General features: G+C 33.3%; 1 protein-coding gene across 1 annotated transcript in view; it reads left to right on the top strand.

The window, feature by feature from the left end:
• The window catches only part of LOC148278736 (uncharacterized), a 280,311-nt gene that overhangs the window by 208,090 nt on the left and 46,135 nt on the right, over positions 1 to 26,086 (top strand). Inside the window, exon 3 of the mRNA XM_088230928.1 lies at positions 17,891 to 18,014. Within this exon, the coding sequence (XP_088087054.1) occupies positions 17,891 to 18,014 (124 nt within the window). The remainder of the gene's footprint in view (positions 1 to 17,890; positions 18,015 to 26,086) is intronic.

The following is a 26,086-nucleotide window of genomic DNA, read 5'->3' as shown; positions in this document are numbered from 1 at the left end:
CTAAAAAGTATTCAGTAAAAGTATAGCAAAATTGACCAGGACCCTTGTTACAATGGAAAGTTAACAGTTATCTTAAATTTTATCTATTATGTAACATAACGTTTTCTGTATGAATAATAGAATATATCCATACATTTTTTTTAACATGTTCAATTACAGGTTGCCGACGAAGATACTTTAAATTTTCATGCATGTACTCGTATACACAGTCAAAGATAACTTTGTTAACTTTTCATTGTAATCGGGGCCCAACTATTTTTTTTGCGTGATAAAGTTCAGGGTATCAATTATATATGTAAGGAAATGTTATACCCACGTTTTAAGAGAATAAATTTAATACACGTAAACATAAAATGCTGTAAGAAAAATGTCCGTCGTGTAGTGTAGTCCGTTCGCCTACCGTGCTTGAAGTTCTGGGTTCGATACCTGAGAGGGTCGACATGAAATATTTGTTTGTATGGTAGTTTTACACTGCAATATTTCAGAATTGGGAAAATTAGATTAAGGGTGACAGACAAATTGACTGAATATACTGAGGTTGCTCTGACGGCGAGAGGGACATTGATAGCAGTAAATGTAAATTCTAAAAAAACGCGAATCTTTTGTAAACAAAGAATTAAAAAAATTAAATTGATTAAACTTTCATTAAAGCTAAAAAAATATTTTTTTTATGTGCGGATAGGAAAAAAGGGCACAAGACCTTAATAATGGATCTGGGTAAGTGCGTGGGGCTTTTAATGCAATATTTCATTGTTCCTAGACTGGTATCTGAGGTGTAAGACTGATCACTTTACCTTATTTTACTCACAGGCAATCGAGATACCCTGCATGTACAATGCCGTGCTTTATGCACCATCAGGTGTGTATAACGATTTGATTGTGATAAATTATCGAAAAAAGTATAATTTTTGTCCTTCTTGAAAACTAATTAATAGTTGGGTCTTCGTGTGCATGTTATATTTAACCCAATTTTCTTAAAATAAAACCTTCGATTTATACTTGTAGTTAGGTACTTGTATTTATTCAATACAATAAATCATTTTATAATTAGTATTACTCGCAAATAACAAGACTGGGTTTTTAATATCCTATTTAGCCTTGCATTTAGCAAGCGGCATTGAGATTGCATTTTTGCAATGCACGCTGTTATTTATCAAATAATTCTGAATGATAAAATGGACGATTGCAATATTACGCTATAAACCAATATAAATATCTAATCGGCATTTCAGCGCACGATTCTAAACGATAATTACTATCTTGCGCATTCTACAAAATATCAATGTGTATGTTTAGTTTCAACGTTCGTCTCTGGGCGGGGTTCTTTTATTTGTATGATAATATGTTTGTGATCGATTTGTCGCATGCAACGGAGTAATATACGAGTATATCTACTAATATATGTCGTATCCGACACCCTACAGGAAATGTGACAGATGTTTAGTTGGTTTCTCCGTACCTTTAGTGTGTTCTATACTCGTACAATGACATACAGTTAACATTTGTAAGAATGTATTTAGCCGTGGTAATATTTACGGGGTTGACATCCGCAACGATAATAGAAAATATTGCATTATTTGCCCCGAATTACAATGGAAAGGTAAGATGATACTGATGATGTTTTTCTGGGTTATCATGCCATGTGTTTTCTTTCTTTGCCGATGTTTTGTATATCATTGTAAATTGCCACATCCATGTAATGTATTTTTTAATGTAATGTTGAATGTGTTGTTACATTAGAAATGACATCAGCCCATTAAGATGAACGCTGAAAATATATTATAAATTTACTTTTATCATTGACTCGAATTTCGGTCCCAAAATTATAACATTTTTTGATAGAGACAACGTCTTCATTTGCCTTTTTAAGTTACATTGTTTCCAATAAAATTTCAATTAAGTATTCATTTTTTTGTGTAGAAAATTTAAGTTTAGTCAGCCGACAAATATTACAAAAAGGTACATCTAATTTTTACGCCTTTTAGGAGCTAGTAGCTTTTATGCATTGTGGTTCCTTATGTCAAAAGTCATATACGTACGGATACCTACACTGCGGATTAAGATTTTTCAGGTTGTTTTTTAGATATTTCTATTTGTAAATAAATTATTCAAATAACAACGGAATAAAAGGACATAATATATGGCTCTATTTATTATCAAATTAAACAAATAAACTCGGTAAACCTGTTTGTTAGTTTAATACGCGTCCAGAACCAGGAGTCCATGAGCAGAAGTAGATTGCTACTAGCAGTGTTAAATGCGCCGCCTGTAATGCTGAATACAAATGGCTTCATTTGTCGGCGTACTGCGAAGCCTGCGCTAACGAACACCCCCTTGCACGTTATGCCTCCCTGTCCCATGTTCCTCTACTAAATACGGCTTTCACGATGCACTTGATAAATAAGTATAACCCGGCGCCACTTTTTGTGATCGAGGACAAAAAGCACGCTCGATTTAACACCCATTTTATATAGTCCCTAGTTCCCAGGCCCTTTGTGCTATCCTGGTGAGAAATTCTGATTTAATTAAGGTTGCTTCTTTCAGATCATTCTGTTATTTTATGTTCCAAATATAATAATTTTGATAAATAAATTTTCTATTGTTTTCCATTGTACATGAAAATTCGTGTAAATAAAAATATCAAAAATTGGATGCAGTAACAACTTACGATTTTAAATTTTAAGCAATCTATTCATTTTAAATAATGTTAACATGTAAATTGTGTGGTTAAAAAAAATATCTTCCCGAAATCCGAACTTCTGACATCGTTGATTGGTCCGGACATTGACCGTCGCTCAAACGACGTTGATCAATTGGTTGGGTTGTACAATGAGGTACTATCTAACCTGATAGACAAACATGCACCATTTACTACGAAAACTATTCGAAAAAGGAAATCTGATGCATGGTTTGACGAAAATTGTCGACTCAAAAAGAAAGAGCTAAGACGTCTAGAACGCAAATACAGAAACACACTGTCAACTTCGGACCGATCAATGTGGTTAGATATGCAAGCCTCTTATAGGACATTTATAAAAGAAATAAAATCTAGTTTCTGATGTACAAAAATCACTGAACAGAAAAAGTCTCCAAAACAACTCTGGCGAAGCCTTCAATCTGTTCGTGGTGACTGTATAGCAGAGACATCTAACACAAGCGCTACTGCCACTGATTTTGCCGACTTTTTTACAAATAAAGTCGAAAAAATCAGACTGGCGTGTAGTTCAGCGAAAAAACCTGTAATTTTAGATAATGCCCTTCAAAAATTCAGTAAATTTGAACCAACGTCTATAAATGAGGTTAAAAAAATTGTTGCGGCATTACCCAACAAACAATGTATATTAGATCCGATGCCAACATGGCTTTTGAAAAAATGCATTAACGTATTAGCTCCATTTTTAACAGATTTATTTAATACATCCATGGAGCGCAGCATTGTTCCGAGAGCCATAAAAAAAGCAAATGTAACTCCACTTTTAAAAAATTCACAACTAGATGTGGAAGATCTTTCCAGTTTTCGCCCTATTTCAAATCTTCCCATCGTATCAAAAATACTAGAAAAAATAGTTTCTCACAGGCTCGTTAACTATATCGAGCGGAATTCTTTATTTTCGGTAAGGCAATCGGCATACCGACGTTTTCATTCCACGGAGACGGGAGTGATAAGAGTACTGTCTGACATTATAACGGCGGTGGACTCTGGTAATCTGGTGTTGATGGCTCTTCTGGATATGAGTGCTGCATTTGATACTGTAGATGTAGACCATAATATTTTGCTTGAACGTCTGGAGAAAACTTATGGTATCTGTGATCAGGCACATATGTGGTTCAGTTCATATTTTAATAAAAGAGAATATGCAGTCGTGTTCCAGGGTAAAAGCTCAACCAACTTTCGGGTGTCTACAGGAGTGCCTCAAGGGTCAGTACTCGGACCACTTCTCTATCTCCTTTACACTAAAGATATAGAGAACATTATCAAAGAATGTGGATTGTGGTCGCACTGCTATGCAGATGATACGCAGATTTATTTTTATTGCAAACCAGGCGAGAGAAGTGTGCTTGTCAATTTAATTGATGGATGCATCAAGAAAATAGGAAACTGGATGGCTGAAAACAGACTAACATTAAACCCATCAAAAACTGAACAGCTGTGGGTGGCTTCAGCCAGACGACAGAATGTGATCCAGGATACGGCTCTACCCAATGTAGGGAATACCGTTTTACCCACCGTTAAACTACTGGGAGTTTTACTCAATTCTGACCTATCTCTTGACGCTCAAATTAGTAGAACGATAAGTTCATGCTTCTACCAGCTGAGACAAATTAAATGCATACGCAAAAATTTGCCGGTTGATGCCGCCCGTCAATTAATAAATGCGTTTGTAGTGTCTAGAGTCGATTATTGTAATGGTATCTATGCAGGTCTACCAATGAACAAAATGACTCGCCTACAATCTGTATTGAATGCCGCAGCGAGACTTATTTTCGGAATCTCTAAGTTCAGTCATATCACTCCACTACTTCGGGAACTACACTGGCTACGTTTTCCACAGAGGGTCGAATACAAGCTCTGTTGGCTTATGTATAAGTCACTGCACAACTCGGCTCCGGAATATCTAAGGGAACTATGCATTCCAGATGAACTAGCTGACAGGCGTCTCACGCTTAGATCAGCTGCGTCTACGGCGAGAGGAAAAGTTATTATACCTCTACGCAAACGGCGCACTAAATTTGGTGAGCGCGCATTTGCGGTCGCAGGCCCTATGGCATGGAATGCTCTCCCAGCAGAGGTGCGAGGCTGTGAAAGTGAAGTGATGTTTCGGAAAAAACTTAAAACCCACTTGTTCTCTAAATCATTTGAATAAATCCGTAGCACGTGACAACAAAATAAATTATTTTAATTAAATTACAAATTTAAAAGCTTCAATTAAATTAACTTAACAATAGAATCACCATGTAAAGCGCCCTTGAGGTATTTTATTACGAAAATGGCGCTATATAAGTTATCCACAATAAATCTTTCCATAGTAATTTTCGAGTATCAAATAAATATAAAATATATAATTTTATGCTTTGTTTATTATAATACGTTGAAAGCATAAATCTTTCCATCAAAAAATTCTTATGTTATTCATTGAAATAAACAAAAAAACAAATAATACATTCGTGACGTTATAATTATGTTGTTTTTATTGTTTAATTCAAATAAAATATACCGTTAGCATTTATTAGTATCGCATTAATAATGAATTACAATAAATTAAGGTAGTACGTTTATAAAAATTAAAAAACCACAATATCCATTTGATAAAAGTCACCTACTTATTATGCCAAAATTATTTAATGGTATTTAATTATAGTTAGCACTGTGATATTTTCTAATCAAACTAAACATTCCTAAGATTATTTTCTAGCAAAATAAAATCATTATGGTGATTCCATTTCACATAATTGGCGATTAAACATTATTGATTACTAATGTAATTACAAGTTACACATTGCCTAATAGAGTCACAGTCATCACCTGTCATGGCGTTATCTTGATCAAGGCGCATAAGCCAGAGCGAACAGCCGACACGACCTGTTTCTTTTTACCGTCCGATAAATACATTTGGGTATAATTTATCATTTTGACATTTCCCTTCCTTTGTTCGTGTTTAGAATACTTATATACAGTAAAAACTATCCCCATATTCGGCATAGCCCGTAACATAACACAATAAATAACAACTATTCTTATATCGATAAGACAAAGACTCAATCGAGTTAGACAAGTTTGCATTTGACTATCTGAAAAAAGCTTACTTATTCAGTACATATAATATAAAGTATGTATATCTAATACTTTGTGATTTTATCTATATTAAAAATATATTCTCATAGAAAAAAATAAGAAAGGGATGCTGCGCGCCGACGGTTTGAGCATGGATGCCAAAAGATCGACTAGTACGACTTACGATCCAAATTTTGATGGATGTTGAACACGAGAAAGACTGAGACATGATCAAAATGATCATATTTGATCATTAAAAAGTAATCGTCATGATCGTAGAACAACGACGCACGTGATTTTCTCCAACATTACATAAGAGAGGTCTAAATTTTTTTTTGGCAGTTTATGTCACAACTTAATAATAACAATAGTATATCATGTGATGCTTGAGTTAGATATATATATATTTGGTTTTCTTAAACACTTGATTATAAAGCCTTGTCATAACCTTTTCAAGTTCAAATATAAAATAAAGTCAATGTCACGTTTTTCACACATTCGTGGTGGTTCTACGATCACGACGAAATGTTTTATAGTCCTTTAAATGTAAGATGATTAGAATTACAGTTGTCAGAAAAACTGACGACAACTTTGTAGTAACATCTAAGGAGTGATTTATATTGACACACGAAAAACCATTCGTATTTGGTAAGTTAATTGATTTTTTTGATACAATTCTTTACATATAAATCAACATAAATATATAAAATCAGCTTTAAAACTTTAAAAAAAAAAACAAAATAAAAGTAATTATTTATGACGTTCTTACAAGGTTATATCATTTTGCAAAAACGTTAGAGATGTGACAAATTGATCGAATAAAAAAAAATTCGTTTCATAATGTTCACGAAAAAAGTATAAATGTCTTATTTTTGGTGAATAATTGTATTCAACACACTATAATAGGCTTGTTTTTCACACTATAATTTTCGGAAACAGAGTTTCATGTTTGCATGAAAAAACTGATAAAATCGATTTGATCGGTACATGATCAGTGATCAGTAATTTCCCATCACTATTGATTTGTGTTTGACAGCTGTCATTCTAATCATCTTACATTTTAAGGACTGCAGTGGTCTGTTGATCAAGAAAATAGGAAACTGGATGGCTGAAAACAGACTAACATTAAACCCATCAAAAACTGAACAACTGTGGGTAGCTTCAGCCAGACGACAAAATTTGATCCAGGATACGGCTCTACCCAATGCAGGGAGTACCGTTTTACCCACCGTTAAACTACTGGGAGTTTTACTCAATTCTGACCTATCTCTTGACGCTCAAATTAGTAGAACGATAAGTTCATGCTTCTACCAGCTGAGACAAATTAAATGCATACGCAAAAATTTGCCGGTTGATGCCGCCCGTCAATTAATAAATGCGTTTGTAGTGTCTAGAGTCGATTATTGTAATGGTATCTATGCAGGTCTACCAATGAACAAAATGACTCGCCTACAATCTGTATTGAATGCCGCAGCGAGACTTATTTTCGGAATCTCTAAGTTCAGTCATATCACTCCACTACTTCGGGAACTACACTGGCTACGTTTTCCACAGAGGGTCGAATACAAACTCTGTTGGCTTATTTATTTATTTATTTATTGTGGATAACTTATATAGCGCCATTTTCGTAATAAAATACCTCAAGGGCGCTTTACATGGTGATTCTATTGTTAAGTTAATTTAATTGAAGCTTTAAATTTGTAATTTAATTGAAATAATTTATTTTGTTGTCACGTGCTACGGATTTATTCAAATGATTTAGAGAACAAGTGGGTTTTAAGTTTTTTCCGAAACATCACTTCACTTTCACAGTCTCGCACCTCTGCTGGGAGAGCATTCCATGCCATAGGGCCTGCGACCGCAAATGCGCGCTCACCAAATTTAGTGCGCTGTTTGCGTAGAGGTATAATAACTTTTCCTCTCGCCGTAGACGTAGCTGATCTAAGCGTGAGACGCCTGTCAGCTAGTTCATCTGGAACGCATAGTTCCCTTAGATATTCCGGAGCCGAGTTGTGCAGTGACTTATACATAAGCCAACAGAGTTTGTATTCGACCCTCTGTGGAAAACGTAGCCAGTGTAGTTCCCGAAGTAGTGGAGTGATATGACTGAACTTAGAGATTCCGAAAATAAGTCTCGCTGCGGCATTCAATACAGATTGTAGGCGAGTCATTTTGTTCATTGGTAGACCTGCATAGATACCATTACAATAATCGACTCTAGACACTACAAACGCATTTATTAATTGACGGGCGGCATCAACCGGCAAATTTTTGCGTATGCATTTAATTTGTCTCAGCTGGTAGAAGCATGAACTTATCGTTCTACTAATTTGAGCGTCAAGAGATAGGTCAGAATTGAGTAAAACTCCCAGTAGTTTAACGGTGGGTAAAACGGCACTCCCTACATTGGGTAGAGCCGTATCCTGGATCAAATTCTGTCGTCTGGCTGAAGCCACCCACAGTTGTTCAGTTTTTGATGGGTTTAATGTTAGTCTGTTTTCAGCCATCCAGTTTCCTATTTTCTTGATGCATCCATCAATTAAATTGACAAGCACACTTCTCTCGCCTGGTTTGCAATAAAAATAAATCTGCGTATCATCTGCATAGCAGTGCGACCACAATCCACATTCTTTGATAATGTTCTCTATATCTTTAGTGTAAAGGAGATAGAGAAGTGGTCCGAGTACTGACCCTTGAGGCACTCCTGTAGACACCCGAAAGTTGGTTGAGCTTTTACCCTGGAACACGACTGCATATTCTCTTTTATTAAGATATGAACTGAACCACATATGTGCCTGATCACGGATACCATAAGTTTTCTCCAGACGTTCAAGCAAAATATTATGGTCTACAGTATCAAATGCAGCACTCATGTCCAGAAGAGCCATCAACACCAGATTACCAGAGTCCACCGACGTTATAATGTCAGACAGTACTCTTATCACTCCCGTCTCCGTGGAATGAAAACGTCGGTATGCCGATTGCCTTACCGAAAATAAAGAATTCCGCTCGATATAGTTAACGAGCCTGTGAGAAACTATTTTTTCTAGTATTTTTGATACGATGGGAAGATTTGAAATAGGGCGAAAACTGGAAAGATCTTCCACATCTAGTTGTGAATTTTTTAAAAGTGGAGTTACATTTGCTTTTTTTATGGCTCTCGGAACAATGCTGCGCTCCATGGATGTATTAAATAAATCTGTTAAAAATGGAGCTAATACGTTAATGCATTTTTTCAAAAGCCATGTTGGCATCGGATCTAATATACATTGTTTGTTGGGTAATGCCGCAACAATTTTTTTAACCTCATTTATAGACGTTGGTTCAAATTTACTGAATTTTTGAAGGGCATTATCTAAAATTACAGGTTTTTTCGCTGAACTACACGCCAGTCTGATTTTTTCGACTTTATTTGTAAAAAAGTCGGCAAAATCAGTGGCAGTAGCGCTTGTGTTAGATGTCTCTGCTATACAGTCACCACGAACAGATTGAAGGCTTCGCCAGAGTTGTTTTGGAGACTTTTTCTGTTCAGTGATTTTTGTACACCAGAAACTAGATTTTATTTCTTTTATAAATGTCCTATAAGAGGCTTGCATATCTAACCATATTGATCGGTCCAAAGTGTATAAGTCACTGCACAACTCTGCTCCGGAATATCTAAGGGAACTATGCATTCCAGATGAACTAGCTGACAGGCGTCTCACGCTTAGATCAGCTACGTCTACGGCGAGAGGAAAAGTTATTATACCTCTACGCAAACAGCGCACTAAATTTAGTGTACGCGCATTTGCGGTCGCAGGCCCTATGGCATGGAATGCTCTCCCAGCAGAGGTGCGAGGCTGTGAAAGTGATGTTTCGGAAAAAACTAAAAACCCACTTGTTCTCTAAATCATTTGAATAAATCCGTAGCATGTGACAACAAAATAAATTATTTTAATTAAATTACAAATTTAAAAGCTTCAATTAAATTATTTTACAATAAAATCACTATGTAAAGCGCCCTTGGGGTATTTTATGACGAAAATGGCGCTATATAAGTTATCCATAATAAATAAATAAATAACAATAATCATGATTTATTTTTAAATATATATATGTCTGTTTGTTGTTTTTGTCGCATATGTATTTAAAATGAATATTCGTAAATTTTATAATAAAATAAATACTTTGCTCAATGTGAAAAGAAGTCTTTCCATCATATCATTCTGGCATTAGCTGATAGTGGCACAACACCAATTACACCTTAATTCACGGAATTTTACATAGTACCAGAATTATCAACAACAATCAATAGATATAAACATAACATAATTTATCATAGAAATAAAAGACGAGTGATACTTTAATCCACAAATTTGTAATATCCAGTGACCGGTTTCATCGCTTTCGCGACATCTTCGAGACTGGTATCTTTATTAAGGGGTTCAGTGTAATTATACAAAACAGAGGTAATGACTCGTCTACAGTCTGTATTGAATGCCGCAGCGAGACGTATTTTTGGAATCTCTCAGTTCAGTATATCACTCCACTACTTCGGAAATTACACTGGCTACGTTTTCCACAGAGGGTGGAATACAAACTCTGTTGGCTTATGTATAAGTCACTGCACAACTCTGCTCCAGAATATCTAAGGGAACTCTGCATTCCAGATGAACTAGCTGACAGACGTTTTACGCTTAGATCACGTCTACGTCGAAAGGAAATGTTATTATACCTCTACGCAAACAGCGCACAAAATTCGGCGAACGCGCATTTGCGGTCGCAGGCCCTACGGCATGGAATGCTCTCCCAGCAGAGGTCCGAAACTGTGATGTTTCGGAAGAAACTTAAAACCTTAAATCATTTAAATAAATCCTTAGCATGTGGTGACAAAGTACATTGTTTTTCTTAAATTATATTTATATTATATCTTTATATAATCACTTTGTAAAGCGCCCTTGAGGTATTATATTACGAAAATGGCGCTGTATAAGTTATCAGTAATAATAATTAATAGAGAATTGAAAATTGTATGAAAGCAAATTAAATAAAATTATTTTTATCTTAAGGATCATTAGCAAAAAAATTTCGGGTTAACTAATGAGTTGATATAATGCTATTTTAATGAGTTTAAGTATTGTTTACATATTATTTTTATTTTTAGTGTCCCATCCTTCGTGAGTGTGAACAAAGGGTACAAAGTCATTAGTAAAAATATATTACAATGGGTATAGTAATGGAGAATGCACGTGTGTTATCTGTTAATTAAATAATTCTACGTCGGGTTTTAAGTATCACTCGTCTTTTATTTTTATAATAAATTTTCAACGAACTTCCATCAATAATTTTTACTTACAAACTTAAATGTTTTTAAAATAACTTAAAATCAGTTACGTCACGTTTCATAATTTCAAATAGTTGTATAAAATATGTATCGCACAGTAACTTCGCATAAATACCAAAGAAAAAACAAGATCTCTATGTTGTATGTTGTGTTTTTTCCATGCACATAATATATTTTGCTGTATTTTCGTTTTATTCGTTCCAGCATATCTCGAACACTTGAGATAATCTGGATTATGAAATCAATAACTAGTATCTTGTGAGAACATTTCCATAAGTAATTCACCCAGGAATCTACTCTTTCAAAGCTTGCATAAATTTATAAAAGTCTGCTTTCACCTGTACTTATCTGGAGTAATAGTTCAAAGCATAGGTTATATAATAAAATGGTTAATTAACCATAGTAAATAAAACACTAGATAAATTAGTTGAACAATTTATTTATAGAATGTAATGAAATGCCGAAAAATCTATTTATTTATTTATTCATATTTTTTGTCTTGCAAACTATAATTAATAATAAAAATAATGTGACCTCACTGGGTACCCGTGCCGAGGACACTTAACAAATTACTTTTTTTAAAAAAAATATTTTTACATTTGATAACAAAGATAACTAACTTAATAAACAGAAATAATTAACAAAATGTTCTGACAGTTTTAAACACTACATATTTATGTTTGTAATTAATTTATGTACATCTATATTATTTATATTACAAAACCCACAATGAAAGAACAAAAACCTAACATAAGCTATACACTTGTGGAGCAGTTTATTCAATATTGGTTTGGGCGAACGAGACAATCAATTTTACTTCTACCTAATTCCACTATCAATTTTTTTATAGCATTTTTAAACATTTTCTCGTTACATATCTAGAAATCCGAGGGTTTCCTAAGACTTCGAATAAACAACCTGATTTATAGTTTTTGTTTACAATTCAAAGTAACCAGTACCTGTTTAATTATAATCATTAAAAATAAATAAATCATTATGTCAAACGCTATTACGAGTAATGAGGCCACGTTTATTGTTCTAGTTAGTGATATAAGATATAAGGTAACCAAGTTTATCGACCATTGCATGTTGTCCGTAATTACCTCCTCACTTCTCACTTCGCACAGTGCCTTGGTAATAGTATCTGATGGTTCACATGTCCATCTGGACATTATACATTAATTTAATGTACCTTGCTAATGACTTGATATGAAAATAAATTAGTTACACGAAATAGCCACAATTTCCAAAACACTAGATACCATTTACGACTTATAATAATATGGTGATACTAACCGCAAACCACCTACACATCGACATATTTTATTACTAAAATGACGTCAGTACGTTTTAGGCCATACTAATAAAATGTACTTATTTTGAAGTTTTTTAAATTTTTTTTCATTTGTCAATGATTTGAGAGTGTCCAAATGATTGCAAAATGCCTGGATTTCCTCCCTAGGGAGTTAGTTAGATCTAAATTTCTTGCAACAGAGAGGGAAAACATTTTTGCGAAGGGAATATTGCGAAGTCATTTATTTAACACTTTATATACATATAAAGGACGGGCATATTGCCTTAAAACAATTTCTACCTACGTACCCACACCGTTCAGTTTGAGAAAATTACAAGTACATGCATATATTCTAGACAATTGTACAGAATATTGTAATTTCATACAAAAATTGAAAGCAAAAATTAACTAAAAAATTACACTATACTAGGGAGGAGAGGTGATGGGAGGAAAAAAGAAGTAGAAGGGAACAACTCAAATATTTAGAAAGTGTCATTGGCTGGTTTAAGTGACCACTTTACACGTTGCGTAACATTCACCATTCTGCCTATCTTTAAACATTCACATTTTCTCAACTCTTTCATCTGTTGACTTTTGTGAAGTAAAAGAACATCTTGTAAAGTGGCGACTTAAACCAGCCAATGACAGGTCATAACTAAATAATAGTATTTAACATAAATGCTTTTTTTTTTTAGGTGAAATAGCTATTTTATTACTGCTAAACGATTAAGTTCAACTCTATTCGCAAATGAGGATCACAATGTCTGGCTCTTGGTATGAGTTTAGTATATTTATAGTGTAGTACCTTGTAGTGTTTTATTTATGTTTTTTAATAAATCGATATATTTAGTTTTGTCCTTTTAAAATAGCGACGCGAGCATGATGAACATCATAAAACGTGTCGAGTCGACATGTTTACTAAGGATTATTTTATATTGCGGTGGGATTTCAAGCATGCCTCATTTTTGTGGATAGGTACTATTTATAAATAATTACAAAAATGATTCACTCACAGTTATACCATGGATTTTTGAACTATAATGCAACGTTGTCACGAATGACAGAACACTAAACAAGCGGTCATTCACGGACAGAAATAATTATGCTTGAATAGATGTTATGTTTATTGATAGATCATCTCATCTTATTTATGTTCCAGCGTTTTTTATTTGGTAAAAAAAGTGTAAAAATGTATCTTTATAACGCGGTATGTTGCTTTTGAGCTCAAATAAGCAAAAAATAAAATTTAAATGAATATTCAAAAAAATAAATTGTCTGTCCTTTAACTATCATTCCATTCATAATAGTGTAAACTTAGTTTCAAAAAAATACGAGCAATTTCTTTGAGAACACAGATATCAATCATTAAAAACAACTCAATGGGCTTTAAAAACTTGTTTTCCGTTTTAATATTTTTTATCTCTTTTATTAAAATATACTTTTACAGCTTTTAACATTATTGTTGATTTGTTTGTGAAAGAGTATTGAGTGGCACCTAAAAAGGGTAACCTTAATTAATAAAACCACTCCCCACAACAATATGAATTGTGAAACATAAAATAATAATACCCACCCCAATACGAGATCGACCCTTGGAAAACACGATAATCTTTCATTCAATCAAGTCGTTTATTCCCGTAGTAAAGCAGTTAAAATCAATAGAGAAACTCTAGAAACATTCGTCTGTAGAAGTTGGTATATTTATTTATTTTTACATAAACGGCATAAATTGCCTTTAACATAATATATTGAACATAAATATGAAAAAAAAATACATTTATAAATACAAAACAAAAAATTGCATAACTATAACAATGGTAACAAGTAGATAAATACACTTAAGCAACCAAAAATACTAACGAAATAAATACATAAATACGAAAAAACAAAAAAAGGAAAAACATTTTTAAATATAAAGAAAAGTTTAAGAAGTTTCGAGAGAAAAAAAGAAATCAGACTCGTTTTATTGTGGAAACATCGTTAATATAGTGTGCATTTCAAATAAATAGAAAGTTTACTATGAAAGATCAAAAAAAATATTGTCGCATTTTTCCTCCTACGAGTAGGTATAGTTCATTTGTTTTTTTTTTTTAAGTTACGGACTTATTCGGTTAACTAACAATGAATATATTTAATTTTGTTATAAACAGGTACAATTGGATATCCGTATCTCTTCGGATATTGACATCTTTCATATTAGTGAAAAAAAGTTCAGAGAGGATTGCATTCTTTCTCTATAATTGTTGGGTATTTTTTATTTTTACCATTTTTGTATATTTAAATTTTAGTGTTCATTTTTTCGTTTTATGTATGCATTGAATTTTTTTGTTATGTACATAAACGTTTTTAAAATAAATAAATTGAAATTGAAATAAAATTAAAGTTAGGACAACATATTGAATTATAATAGCTACCTCGAGACACTGGTCTATTTTAGTGATTGATTGTCTAGATCCTGTCTAGAGTTTACCATATGACACAATCGGGACATTGGTGCATGCAAGCCATAGTTTGTGCTGTGCTGAACGAGGAACAGCAAATCAATATTTCGACATATATAATTAATATTCACGTGATAATAACATGGTTAATTAAAAAAATTGCATTATGATTTTTTTTATTTCAAAACCTAAATTTTAGAATACTAACAAAATCTTAAAAGACAGTAACAGAAACTCAAATAATGAAACTATTTTCTTAAGATAAGTATTATTACAGAGCTATAAAATTATGTATGGTATTTAAGAATTTGCGATCTAAAGAGGAAAAGAGGCAGAACAAACGAACAGTTGGCTATATTAATCCTACATTAATATAGGTTTGAATATAAAGAGTTGCATAAACATGTTCAAATTGTTTATTATTAACCATTATATTAATATCTGTTATATATGAAACGCGGCGAACAATATTATGCGGTAATACATTTAGATTCACGAAGTTTGTTCTCGAAATTAGTTCACGCTTTTCACACAGCGTGTTCGATTCACCATTTTTATTCTTCAGATGTTTTTTTGGCGCTCGGGATTTTATGTCGCGTCATTGACACCGTGTCCAAATTAACATGCTCGAATGGCTACGTGTTTTATTGTCGGGAAAGAAAAAGATTGACACGGTATTTTTTGCTGGAAGATTCTATCAAATCACAATATAAACAATAATTAACCACAATTCCATGTATTAAAAACGTTTAGGTTTAATTTACACGATTATTGGATTGAGGAAAACTTTAGATATGTTAATTGACTGCCTCGAAAACACCTCTGTCCGGAGTTGTTGATTGTCTCATTTATGAGTGTATCCATTTCGTGGTATCGCGATTATGCGGCGCACAATATGCGGAATGCGGTTCGGTTGTGGTGGGTTTGATGTGATGTTTGCGGTATGGATGGAAAATGCTTTAGTTGTGTGCTCTTTGGAAGATTACACCGAGAGAGGAATAATGAACACTCGAGGCTTAAAAGGCCAATTACCCAAAAGCACTTTCCCTGTCACGTCGCGTCGGCTCCACTGATTTCATGCAATGCCTGTCAATTGTTAAACCAACAACACTTTTCATAAAAACCCTAATGTCTACTTTCTTTTTACTTTTGCGGTAATAATCTTATCGAATAAAAACATGTAAAAATACAATAAAACATCTTTGTTGTTAAGAAATACAAATATTTTCGACTGGTACATCCTGCAATGAGTAGGTTTAGCAAAACGGATGTGAATCTTCCATATCATAATATACCTACGAATTGAATGTGAGTAACCCTGTCAGAAAAAAAACCGCATTCTCGTGGGACCACCGTCACTGATGTTTAGACCTGGGATCTGGTAGTGTTTACTTCGTATTTATGTACTACTTGCTTACATCTTTCTTATTACTAATTTTCGGAAGCATTATACGCATTACGTATGTATTTTAAACAGAATCACAGTTTCTTTCTCTAAGTTCGTTGAACCAAAATTTGAGGGGCTTCACACAATCTAATATCTTCAAACGATTTAAATATTCATATTCAAATTAGAGGTTTAGTGGCAAAGCTTTTGTAAGGTTGTATGTACACTCGTGTGTGTTGAATTTATGCTGAGGCCGGGGCCTGTTTGGGCCGAGCGTGTTATTCGTTCCCCATAATCCGGGCGGCATAATACTGGGCGGGAAAACAAAGAGATTGTCAGAGAATGTCAAGTGAATGAACGTGCGACACAAGCAATAAATAATAACAAGCCTATCGATCTAGTCGACCGTTGATAAGGGTTGTATTGGCTTGACGCAGCCGCAGACGGTCCGCATCCATTGTAAGCGGACGCGCCTCGGATGCTATGCCAAACACGCCGCAAAGCAAACACGTACGCGCGGAGAATCGGATAACAACCGTACCTCTCTCTGGATTATGTTCTCCGGATACCAATAATTTTAATTATCAAAGCCTTCTTCAAACTTGAATGGGTTCAAATTGTTGTAGACAAAAATATACTATTCACTTTATTATTTTACATTCAGTCCCATCTGAGGATTGCGATAATAACTTAACTGTTCCAATAACGTCATAATATATTATAATTCTCGTATACCGGTTTTTTTTTTTTAATAAACGGATTACTGAAATTTCATCTAATTTTCGTCTATTTTCCTCTTATTTTTTTTGCGTGTTAGATAAAACTGTGAAGGTTTTATCAATATGATGTATTTGTGTTATTAATTATAATTACGGATTATTTCCTTAAATTTTTTCGTTTTTTGCCGTGTCGTGTAAAAAATAATAAATCTTTTGAATTCATGAACCATTAATTAATTCATAAAATAAAGAATAAAAAACGAATTCAATAACGCCGATCCATCAATAAATTTACCGAATTAAGAGCCGATCAACGGTTCGCGATAGACTTATTTTTATACAGTTGATTTTTATTCATTTTTTATATCAACTCCTCATTAATTCAACGTTAGGATTCAAATCACACTAACGGAAACAAGGTGGTTTTCCTCATATCAAATGTCGACGTTAATTTGGGTGCTCAACATTCAATATTTAATTTTATGTCATAATTATTTTAATTATCCGTGATACTTGGCTTCACAAACATCCATTTAAATTATGAATATTCAAATCGCCATGAGCCCGCGTTTCCTTGTTTAAAAATATCCGTTAATTTACATTTCAAAAATATATCTTAGTCGAGTAGTGTGTTTTATACGATCTCACTTAACTGTTTTTAAAAATGTCCCCGCTACTAGTAAAATAATCATGAAATTGGCATTCTCGAATCTCTTATTTATTTCTAAGCGAATAGTTATTTACTCCGATTGTGTTTTTTGAGTTTTTACGCTGTTTAGCACATTTCAAACAGCATTTCAAAGTTTTTGAATGCCTTTCCGTAGTTAAAATGCCGCGAAAATTGACAATTAATAAATTTACTCGTTTGGGATTATGATTTCCCGATAACTCGAGCATTTCAAATATCCTATTGTTTGGACGAATTTTATCATTTGATTTTCCTCGATTTTCAGGATTCCGCGGACGTGTGTGTGGGCACCAGCGTAAGCACAATCACGGAGCCGGACTGCCTAGGCCCCTGTGAACCCGGCACCTCTGTCACGCTGGAGGGCATCGTCTGGCACGAGACGGAGGGTGGTAAGTACTTATCTCTACAGCCAATTCATTACGCATACTACTTCTTCGAGCGTCCTGTTATCCTGGTTCGAATATAATCGTAGCTGGCTAGGCCAGCTGCACTTTTAAATGTATTTAATAAAATGTAATTTTTAAATAAGCAATTTTGGGCTAAAATAAAAATGACATATATTAAAAAACAAATCATTATTATCAACAAATTACAACAGGGATGGAGAACATTTTAGGGAAGGAAATATGGAAGTCTAGGCTACAGCCAATTCTCCTTTACTGGGCTTATGACTTTTCATTGGCTGGTTTAAGTAGGCACTTTACACACTGAAACATTTACCACATTGCCTATTGATTGAACATCCATATTTCTTCAATTCTTCCATCCGTTAATTTTAGTGAAGTTACAAAGCTGAAACCTTTATTGTTGTAAAGAGATTCATCTGGTCCATTTATTTCATATACTAGGCAACGTCTGACAACAATTTTTAATTTTTATACTTCTTCTTGGACCAGTTGTAGGTTGTGTTTAACATGGGTAAAATGGTGAATGTTACGCAGTATGTAAAGTGGCCACTTAAACATCTAAACCAGCCAAGGACAAGTCCTGTAAATGCATAGACTTCCATATTCCCTGCTCTAAAATGTTCTCTATCCCTGTTGTAATTTGTTAATCTTAATGACTCCCTTGGGGGTGAAATCCAGTATTTTGTCTACAAACATTTGGACAAACTCAAAATATTGTAAAAAATTATTATTGTTAACCAACAATGGAATAGGTTTTATTAAAAAAACATCGCGTGTCGAAGAAAAGAAACTAGTAAATTTTACAATGATTTGGTCGCAGGAAGCTAAAAAATTAACTTTTACTAAATTATTACAGCAATATAAATCATCATCATCATCATCATTACATGTCCGCTCCCTAGTTGGAGCATTTGGTATCCACAAAGAGCCTCCATGCATCTCTGTCGGCTGCCAACTCCTTTGCGTCCTCCCAATTCAGGTTCTCGTCCCGAAGTTCTGACATAAACTGCCGGCGAACTGTCAGCAGGGGACGCCCAGAAGGTCGAGAACCTGATGCCTTGTAAAGTAGGCAAGCGTGGTTAAGGCTCTCAGGAGGCAACCGCAGTATACGACCTAGCCAACTGTATCGCCTCCGCTTGTCGACAGTTGTCACCGGAGTTGGCTGCATCTATTCTTTTATTGCCTCATTCCTTACAAAGTCAAATCATAGCCATAATTACACAGAGAAAAATAGTAATAACTTACTGGTGAGTTGGCTTCCCGGAAACCGGAAATGTTCCCGACGCTGTAGTTGGTTGGTCGATTAGCAAGAACTTAGTTAGTTCTTAAACATAGTTCATTTTCTTTTTTTTTTAAAAACATTTTCGAGAAACTTCGCTCTAATTTTTACCGCGTGTAAGAAATCATTTTTTTAAATCCGATTTACCGTTGCCCTGAACTTTTTTTAAAATTATTTATTTTATTTAGTTCTATGATTAAAATAGTCTAATATATATTTACAACACAATATTTACATCTATACTTATTCTAACATTATTTATCACTATTATACACTTAATATCCTAATTTATTATATTCACTGTTTCATATGTACATTTTCATTTATTATATTCACTATTTACACTATATATTACCTAATATTTTTCACATATATACTTTTTACATTTAATTTAAAATATATTTACATTTATTTAATTTTTTATGCTTTCTGGCATTTCCTCAAATAATTGTATTCCCTTGTACATAAGGCAGTTCTGGGACATTGATCCTCTTGTTGCATAGTTATGAAAGAACTCATTATTTTTAAGTTTATTTTGAAAATATCTCGGAACTATTCCTTAAATAATTTTGTTTATTTCATTAGCAACATTGAATTTGATTATTTGATCAATTGTCATGATATCTAGAAGTTGAATCATTTTCTTAACTTTTGTTCGTCATCCACATCTTAATATTACTTTCGCACTATGATTTACTTACGGAGTTAATAAGGAAATGTTCATATAATTCATTAGCAAAATTTGAAATTAATTTGTTCACAAAATTTTACCCACCATTAATTAATACAAAGTATTAACAATCCTCTTTACGAATCCATTAAGTTAGCGGCCGTAAGTGGCACTAGGAAGCATATGTTCATATAAACCCACTTCTTCGGTGTCTAACTATTACGAAAGCACTTGTTTAAAATATCTCGAGATGTGTTTATTGAATAAACATAAGACGTAATTTATCCCCCCCGAACAGTCATCATAAAAATGTAATTACTTCAGGAGGTTCGGTGATGTCGTTTGGCCGGCAGTAAACTACTCAATCCGAAGCGATGAAACGGTTGAGAAACCACTGAATATGTATTTCTGCATATTAAAACGCCCTATGCTCCGCGGTGATTATACAGTTGGGAAATTATACACTACGTAAATAATACCCGCTGGTTTTCACAAGCCTCATTTTTCTTCAAAATAAATTCATTCGTAATGCATTTAAATCGCTAATGATATCATCTTCTCCATCATCGTCTCCATTCTATGCCAATCGCATAAATCACATTGAATCAGTCCAACATCGCTTGCTTCGAAAAAAAGCGTGGAAGCTTGGACTGGAGAGAGATAATTATTCTTATGCTGAAATAGAGTCAATGTTAAATATTTCTAGTCTACAAAAACGTAGAACTAATATTGACTCCATATATATGTTCGGCATACTAAATGGTATATTCGATCACCATCATTACCGGCACAAGTAAAATTCAATATTCCGACTCGTAGATTGAGAAACAATGAAGTACTGTTCATCGATCAGCATAGAACAAACTATGGCCTTAATTCTCCAATGACCCATCTTTGTCGTATTGTTAACTCAAGACAAGATCTGGACTTTTTTTGGTTTAAGTTTACAACGATTTAAACGAGCACTAAATAAATAGTCCAGATCTTGTCTTGATGTCCCTTATGTTTGTCAATGCTTCTTTTCTTTTTTTAAAAGTGTTTTTAACTATTCTTTTATTGTAATATTTAAACCCTATAAATTTTATACATGGACAAAGTCCGTTAATAAATAAATAAATAAATTTACAATTTGTCATTGCTACCTTGATGTGCTGAAACGAATACACCAATGGACGAGTTTGACGATTGTCTGTTGTCTTGTTAACCTTAACAATAAGTTAAGGCATGCTATCTTTGTTTAGTTTTTTTATATTTTACTTTTTGTGCTGTTACATGTTCACTAAATTGCCATACTTACTAGTTCTTTGCTCAATGTATTATTATTGCGTTTTTTAAAATTATTTTTTATTATTAACTTTTAAAAATCATTCTTATGTTGTTGAAATTCCATTTGTCGGTGCGTTTTGAAGCTGCAAGACTTTTTGTGATGTTAGCTGTCATTTTTTTTTTATCATATTATGTAAATGTTATCGACTATCAAATTTAGTAAATGGGGTCTAGAATTTCATCCGTCCATGCGCTTAGTAGCTGCAAGACTTGTTGTTATCCAAATTCTAATTTTATAAATTTGCTTTTTATTTCGTTTTTAAAATATCACTTAAACTCTAAACTTCATTGTCAAATAATAAATTAAAAAATAAAAATGTTAATAGGGGCTAGATTTATTATTGTCCATGCGCTCTGCAAGACGTTATGTTATCTAGCTCATATATATCATAATTGGAGACGAGGAACTAGAATCCCAACCGTCCATGCGCTCTGTAGCTGCAAGACGTGTTGGGATATTTATTTATTGTACAGCGCCCTTGAGGTGATTTTCACAAAAATGGCGCTATATAAATTATCCAAACATTATTATGATTATTATTATTTTGCATACATAATACGTACTAACCATTGTGGCGTTTTCGCAAATGAGTTTCGAGTTAGATCCGCGATACTTTGATTGTTACTTGGGTATAATAACTCACACCGCTGACGACTTCTCTCAGCCTTGTATGGGATTACGTTAGAAAACACATCGCAAGAGCGACCACCTTCATTGAATACTAAATTCGGCACGGCCCAGTTTGTTTTGTCAATGGTACGTAATTACACCTGCCCACATGTGTACGTACATTATTATCGACACAGACGCGGCCTACAGATTATATCCAATGTCTATTTGGAATTCAGAAATCTCGAAGGTACATATTTATAATATGAAGATATCACGACGAATGAATTATTCAGGTATTTGTTCTTCGCTTCATATTCATCATCATCCGTTATGGGTCGCGTCAAATAGGCGTCGTTTTTTATTTTTCGGATAGCTTGTTAAACCTGTTCTTTTTTATATTTCACGTTTTTTTAAGATCATAATTAATCCTCTCCCCTTTCGTGACTTTTTAAATGTTTTGATTCTTCGAATGGTTTCCGGTGTATTGATTTTTAAAACATATTGTGTTATATGTACATAGGTAGGTGAAGTGAAAATCTTCTGTATTTGGTAGACTGGCCTGAAAAATGTTTTTATTCGTTCTAGTTTTATGACTGTTAATATTTCTTCCAACAATTTTTACGCTCGTTATAATTTGAGTGAAGTTTTCACAATTCCTATGTGAGAATTTCTCGATTGCGTGCTTCGTGGGTTTATCGGTTAAAATATTTGGAGCCCTCCCTTGTCGCCAAATCAATTTAGACCGCATAAGGCTGTTCGTGATACTGGGGGATGAATTATTTATGTGAAGTGACTCAGAAGCTATTCGTGTGGCAAACAGGGCTGACAGGACTCCATTAGGAACACCCTGTGCTGAGATTGACAATCGCGAATAAACGAGACCGTATACTGAATATAATACTCGCAAATCTCTCACTACTTTCTGATTTCTTGTTTTGGGCGTTTATTATGAAGATTTTCTGTCGAACAGTAAATAGTTTTGAAGAAAAAAATCCGATAAACGCTTCGTCTCGCTTTTTCTGCAGTTTTTTTATTGATTTGAGTTTCTAGTTTATTTGGCAAACATTACCCTGATATTTTGATTTATTACTCGTTCATGAATAATCAAAGGCATCGCGTGATATAATTGTAATAATTTGCGCGCTAATTATCGAGTACAAGTTTTTAATAGGGCTTTAAGTTTTTACAAGGCAAAGATAATAAACAACTTCTACAAGATATGAAGCAATTAAACTTATTCGGAATCATAAGCGTAACATTAATTGCTTTTAAATCCTGAGGTGCATTTCAATTGTATTCGCTTTACTACTTCGTTACAATATTTTTACTTGCTCTTTCAATGTACGAGCAACGCTATTGATGTTTTCGTTGTCTCTGTTATTTCTATCATTAGTTTTAATTACTTCGCCGTCTGTAGTTTTCTTATTGCCAATCAAATTACTCCACAATCCCGCGGCAATTATTTCGAGCTGTTGATTTTGTGAGTATTATTTTTGTAATATTTAATTGGCGCTCATTACAGTCGCATGATGAATGACTCTAACCAGCGTTTTGAACTTAATAACAAAACCATTATTCCACGAGCGAATAATAATTGAACCTTTTGAGCTCAAATCGCAAAATAACGGAATATTAGCGCGCTGAACATTGTTATTAATGTTCGCGTACCTACATAAACGTAAATATTAATAACACGCTCAATCATGATCTCGTGTCGAGAAGTCATATTCTAATTAGTATTAGCCGTCGTTAACGGCAGTATCAAGCACTTTTAATTATTGATCCACAATAGAGTTTATCAAGTATAATTGTGACAGACACCGGGACATTATAAAGGCCGTACAGGTATAAGTTTCCTGTTACAGGCAATCTAGAGGCGTTTATCGGCCAGTGGGCAATCCCAGCGCCAATATCTCCGAGTAAATGTAGCCCTTAGAGAGCTTTGCAATAGTGTTACATTCGTTTGGTGAGCAACAATGCGACACAGAAGCGCTTCAATTAAGCCAGAGTGGGTGTTGCAGCCCAGACATTATTTGTAATATACCCGAGACCCAGAGTACCGGGGGAGTAGATAGATGGTAGATCTACAAAGCGAAGGGGATTGCTAACTGGCCAGAGGATTACATTTTCCACTTGGACGTTACTTGTTCCAAGAAGCCTTCTCCGTCTCCAGTTTCTAATCATTTGATCAATTTGCATTTGGAGTTGAATACAAAGTGCCCAAGTATTCCACTGCTCTGGAACAATGTTTTTATGAGCATCTCTCGACATAAGGAACAAATTGATTACTTAATATTATTTTCATTGATTACTACGTAAGTACTACGTATACAATGTTTGTCTATAAAGTTTAATACGTCAGTCCTATACATAATACCAGTGGTCGAAAAGAAGTAAGAATGTTATGTAAAAATAATATTTTTTATTCCAGTAGAAAGTTTAAATAACCATGTAACAAAAAAAAATGTTTTATTTTCGTAAAACAATATAAAAATAACTGACCTATATAAATAAAACTGTTCCTAAAAATAAATAACATAAACTAAGAAAATGAAATTAAACATTTACAGGAAAAAAGAATAATTTCCTTATGGAGGGCGGTACCACAAAAAGAAAAAAAAAGAGTTGATTGTTCGTTCCTTAAAATATACACAATATTCAATTAAGGTAGTGGTTATTTTGTTGTTTTTGCATTAAATAATTATTTTAAAATCGTTACAATAGTTTTTTACAAGTAAACTTTAAATCTGATCAATACTAATAATATTAATATTACTTCTCTATAAATTTAATTATAAACATAAAATACTAAACTGGAGATTTTTTTGATTATATACCTTTAAAAGGCGAGGAATTTGTGGCGAAGAAAAAAAAAGATCTTAATCATAAATTAGGTGTGTATTAATTGTATTTTAAATGATAGAAAAATCGTGTAACTGGGCGTTTAAAACATGAATTATTGAAAATTATCCGATCCTGTGTGTGTCTGGTTATTTATTTTATTTTATTTTATTAATTTTTAACGCCCATAAGGCTTTTACATACATGGAAGTTATATAAAACATGAGTATATAAACAGCATAAAATTTAAAAAAATACAATATAAAGCAATAAAAGATACGGTGTTAAAAAGTAAAGTTGGTATAAAAAAGAAGATGAGAATATAAACAACATAAATTTTTAAAAATACATCATAAAGTAATAAAAGATAGGAACAGTGTTTAGAAGTATAGCTGGTATAAAAATAAAAAGATGAGTACATAAACAACCTAAATTTAAAAAAATACAATATAAAGAAATACTCAGCACTTATTGAGTTCAGTATTTTAAAAATACATATAAGGTCCAACTCTGTTTGTAAGTATAAGTCGAAAAATAACAATAGTTGATTTTACACAATAATATTTTGAGTTTATCAAAATTTTTGTAGACAAGGACTAGATTCAACTCCCTGGGGAGATGTTTATATTAACATATTACAACAGAGATGAAGAACATTTTAGAGAAGGCAATATAGAATTCCAGGCATCCACAGGGCTTATGAACTGTTATTGGCTGGTTTAAGTGGCCACTTTACACACTGTGTAACATTCACCATTCTGCTCATCTGTTGATGTTTGTGAATACTCTTACTCTCTTTATTCGCCCCAAAACTCAATCCCGCGGCCTTGTTATGCGAGTTATTCGTAATTACAATGTAATAGGGGAGACCCGGGCCTTTCATGCCCTAGATTATGAGCTTTTTGTATCGAAAATTATTGTTATTTTATTTTTAGTTAAATGGTTTTTCCGCTAGGGGTTTTATTTACTTTTAGATTATATTTGAGATTAGAGATATTATCATAGTGATAATTAATTTCTATAGATTTGTTCAACTTAATATTTTATGGTTGACATAAAATTTTTATGCATACCTAAATACGCACTTATTAAATGACAAAATCGTACTTTATCCTACTTTTTAAATCATAAAATTTGAATTAATTTACCGATTTTCTTTTTTAGTGTTTATTAACGTGAATTTTTTTAATGCCGCGTTATACTTGTAACCAATTTTGTTCGTCTTCCTTTCTGATAAAAATTCAGAAAATACTGTTTTTCCATTGTTTTTGAAGGCACTTATGAAAATAATCATGTAAATATGTTTTGATATATTTTTTGGGAGA

Source organism: Micrasema longulum, unplaced genomic scaffold, assembly GCF_059751315.1.
Source record: "Micrasema longulum isolate JH-2025_06_02 unplaced genomic scaffold, ASM5975131v1 h1tg000831l, whole genome shotgun sequence".
Taxonomy (NCBI): domain Eukaryota; kingdom Metazoa; phylum Arthropoda; class Insecta; order Trichoptera; family Brachycentridae; genus Micrasema; species Micrasema longulum.
The sequence above is the reverse complement of the archived record's forward strand: the minus strand, read 5'-3'. Positions and strand labels throughout refer to the sequence as shown.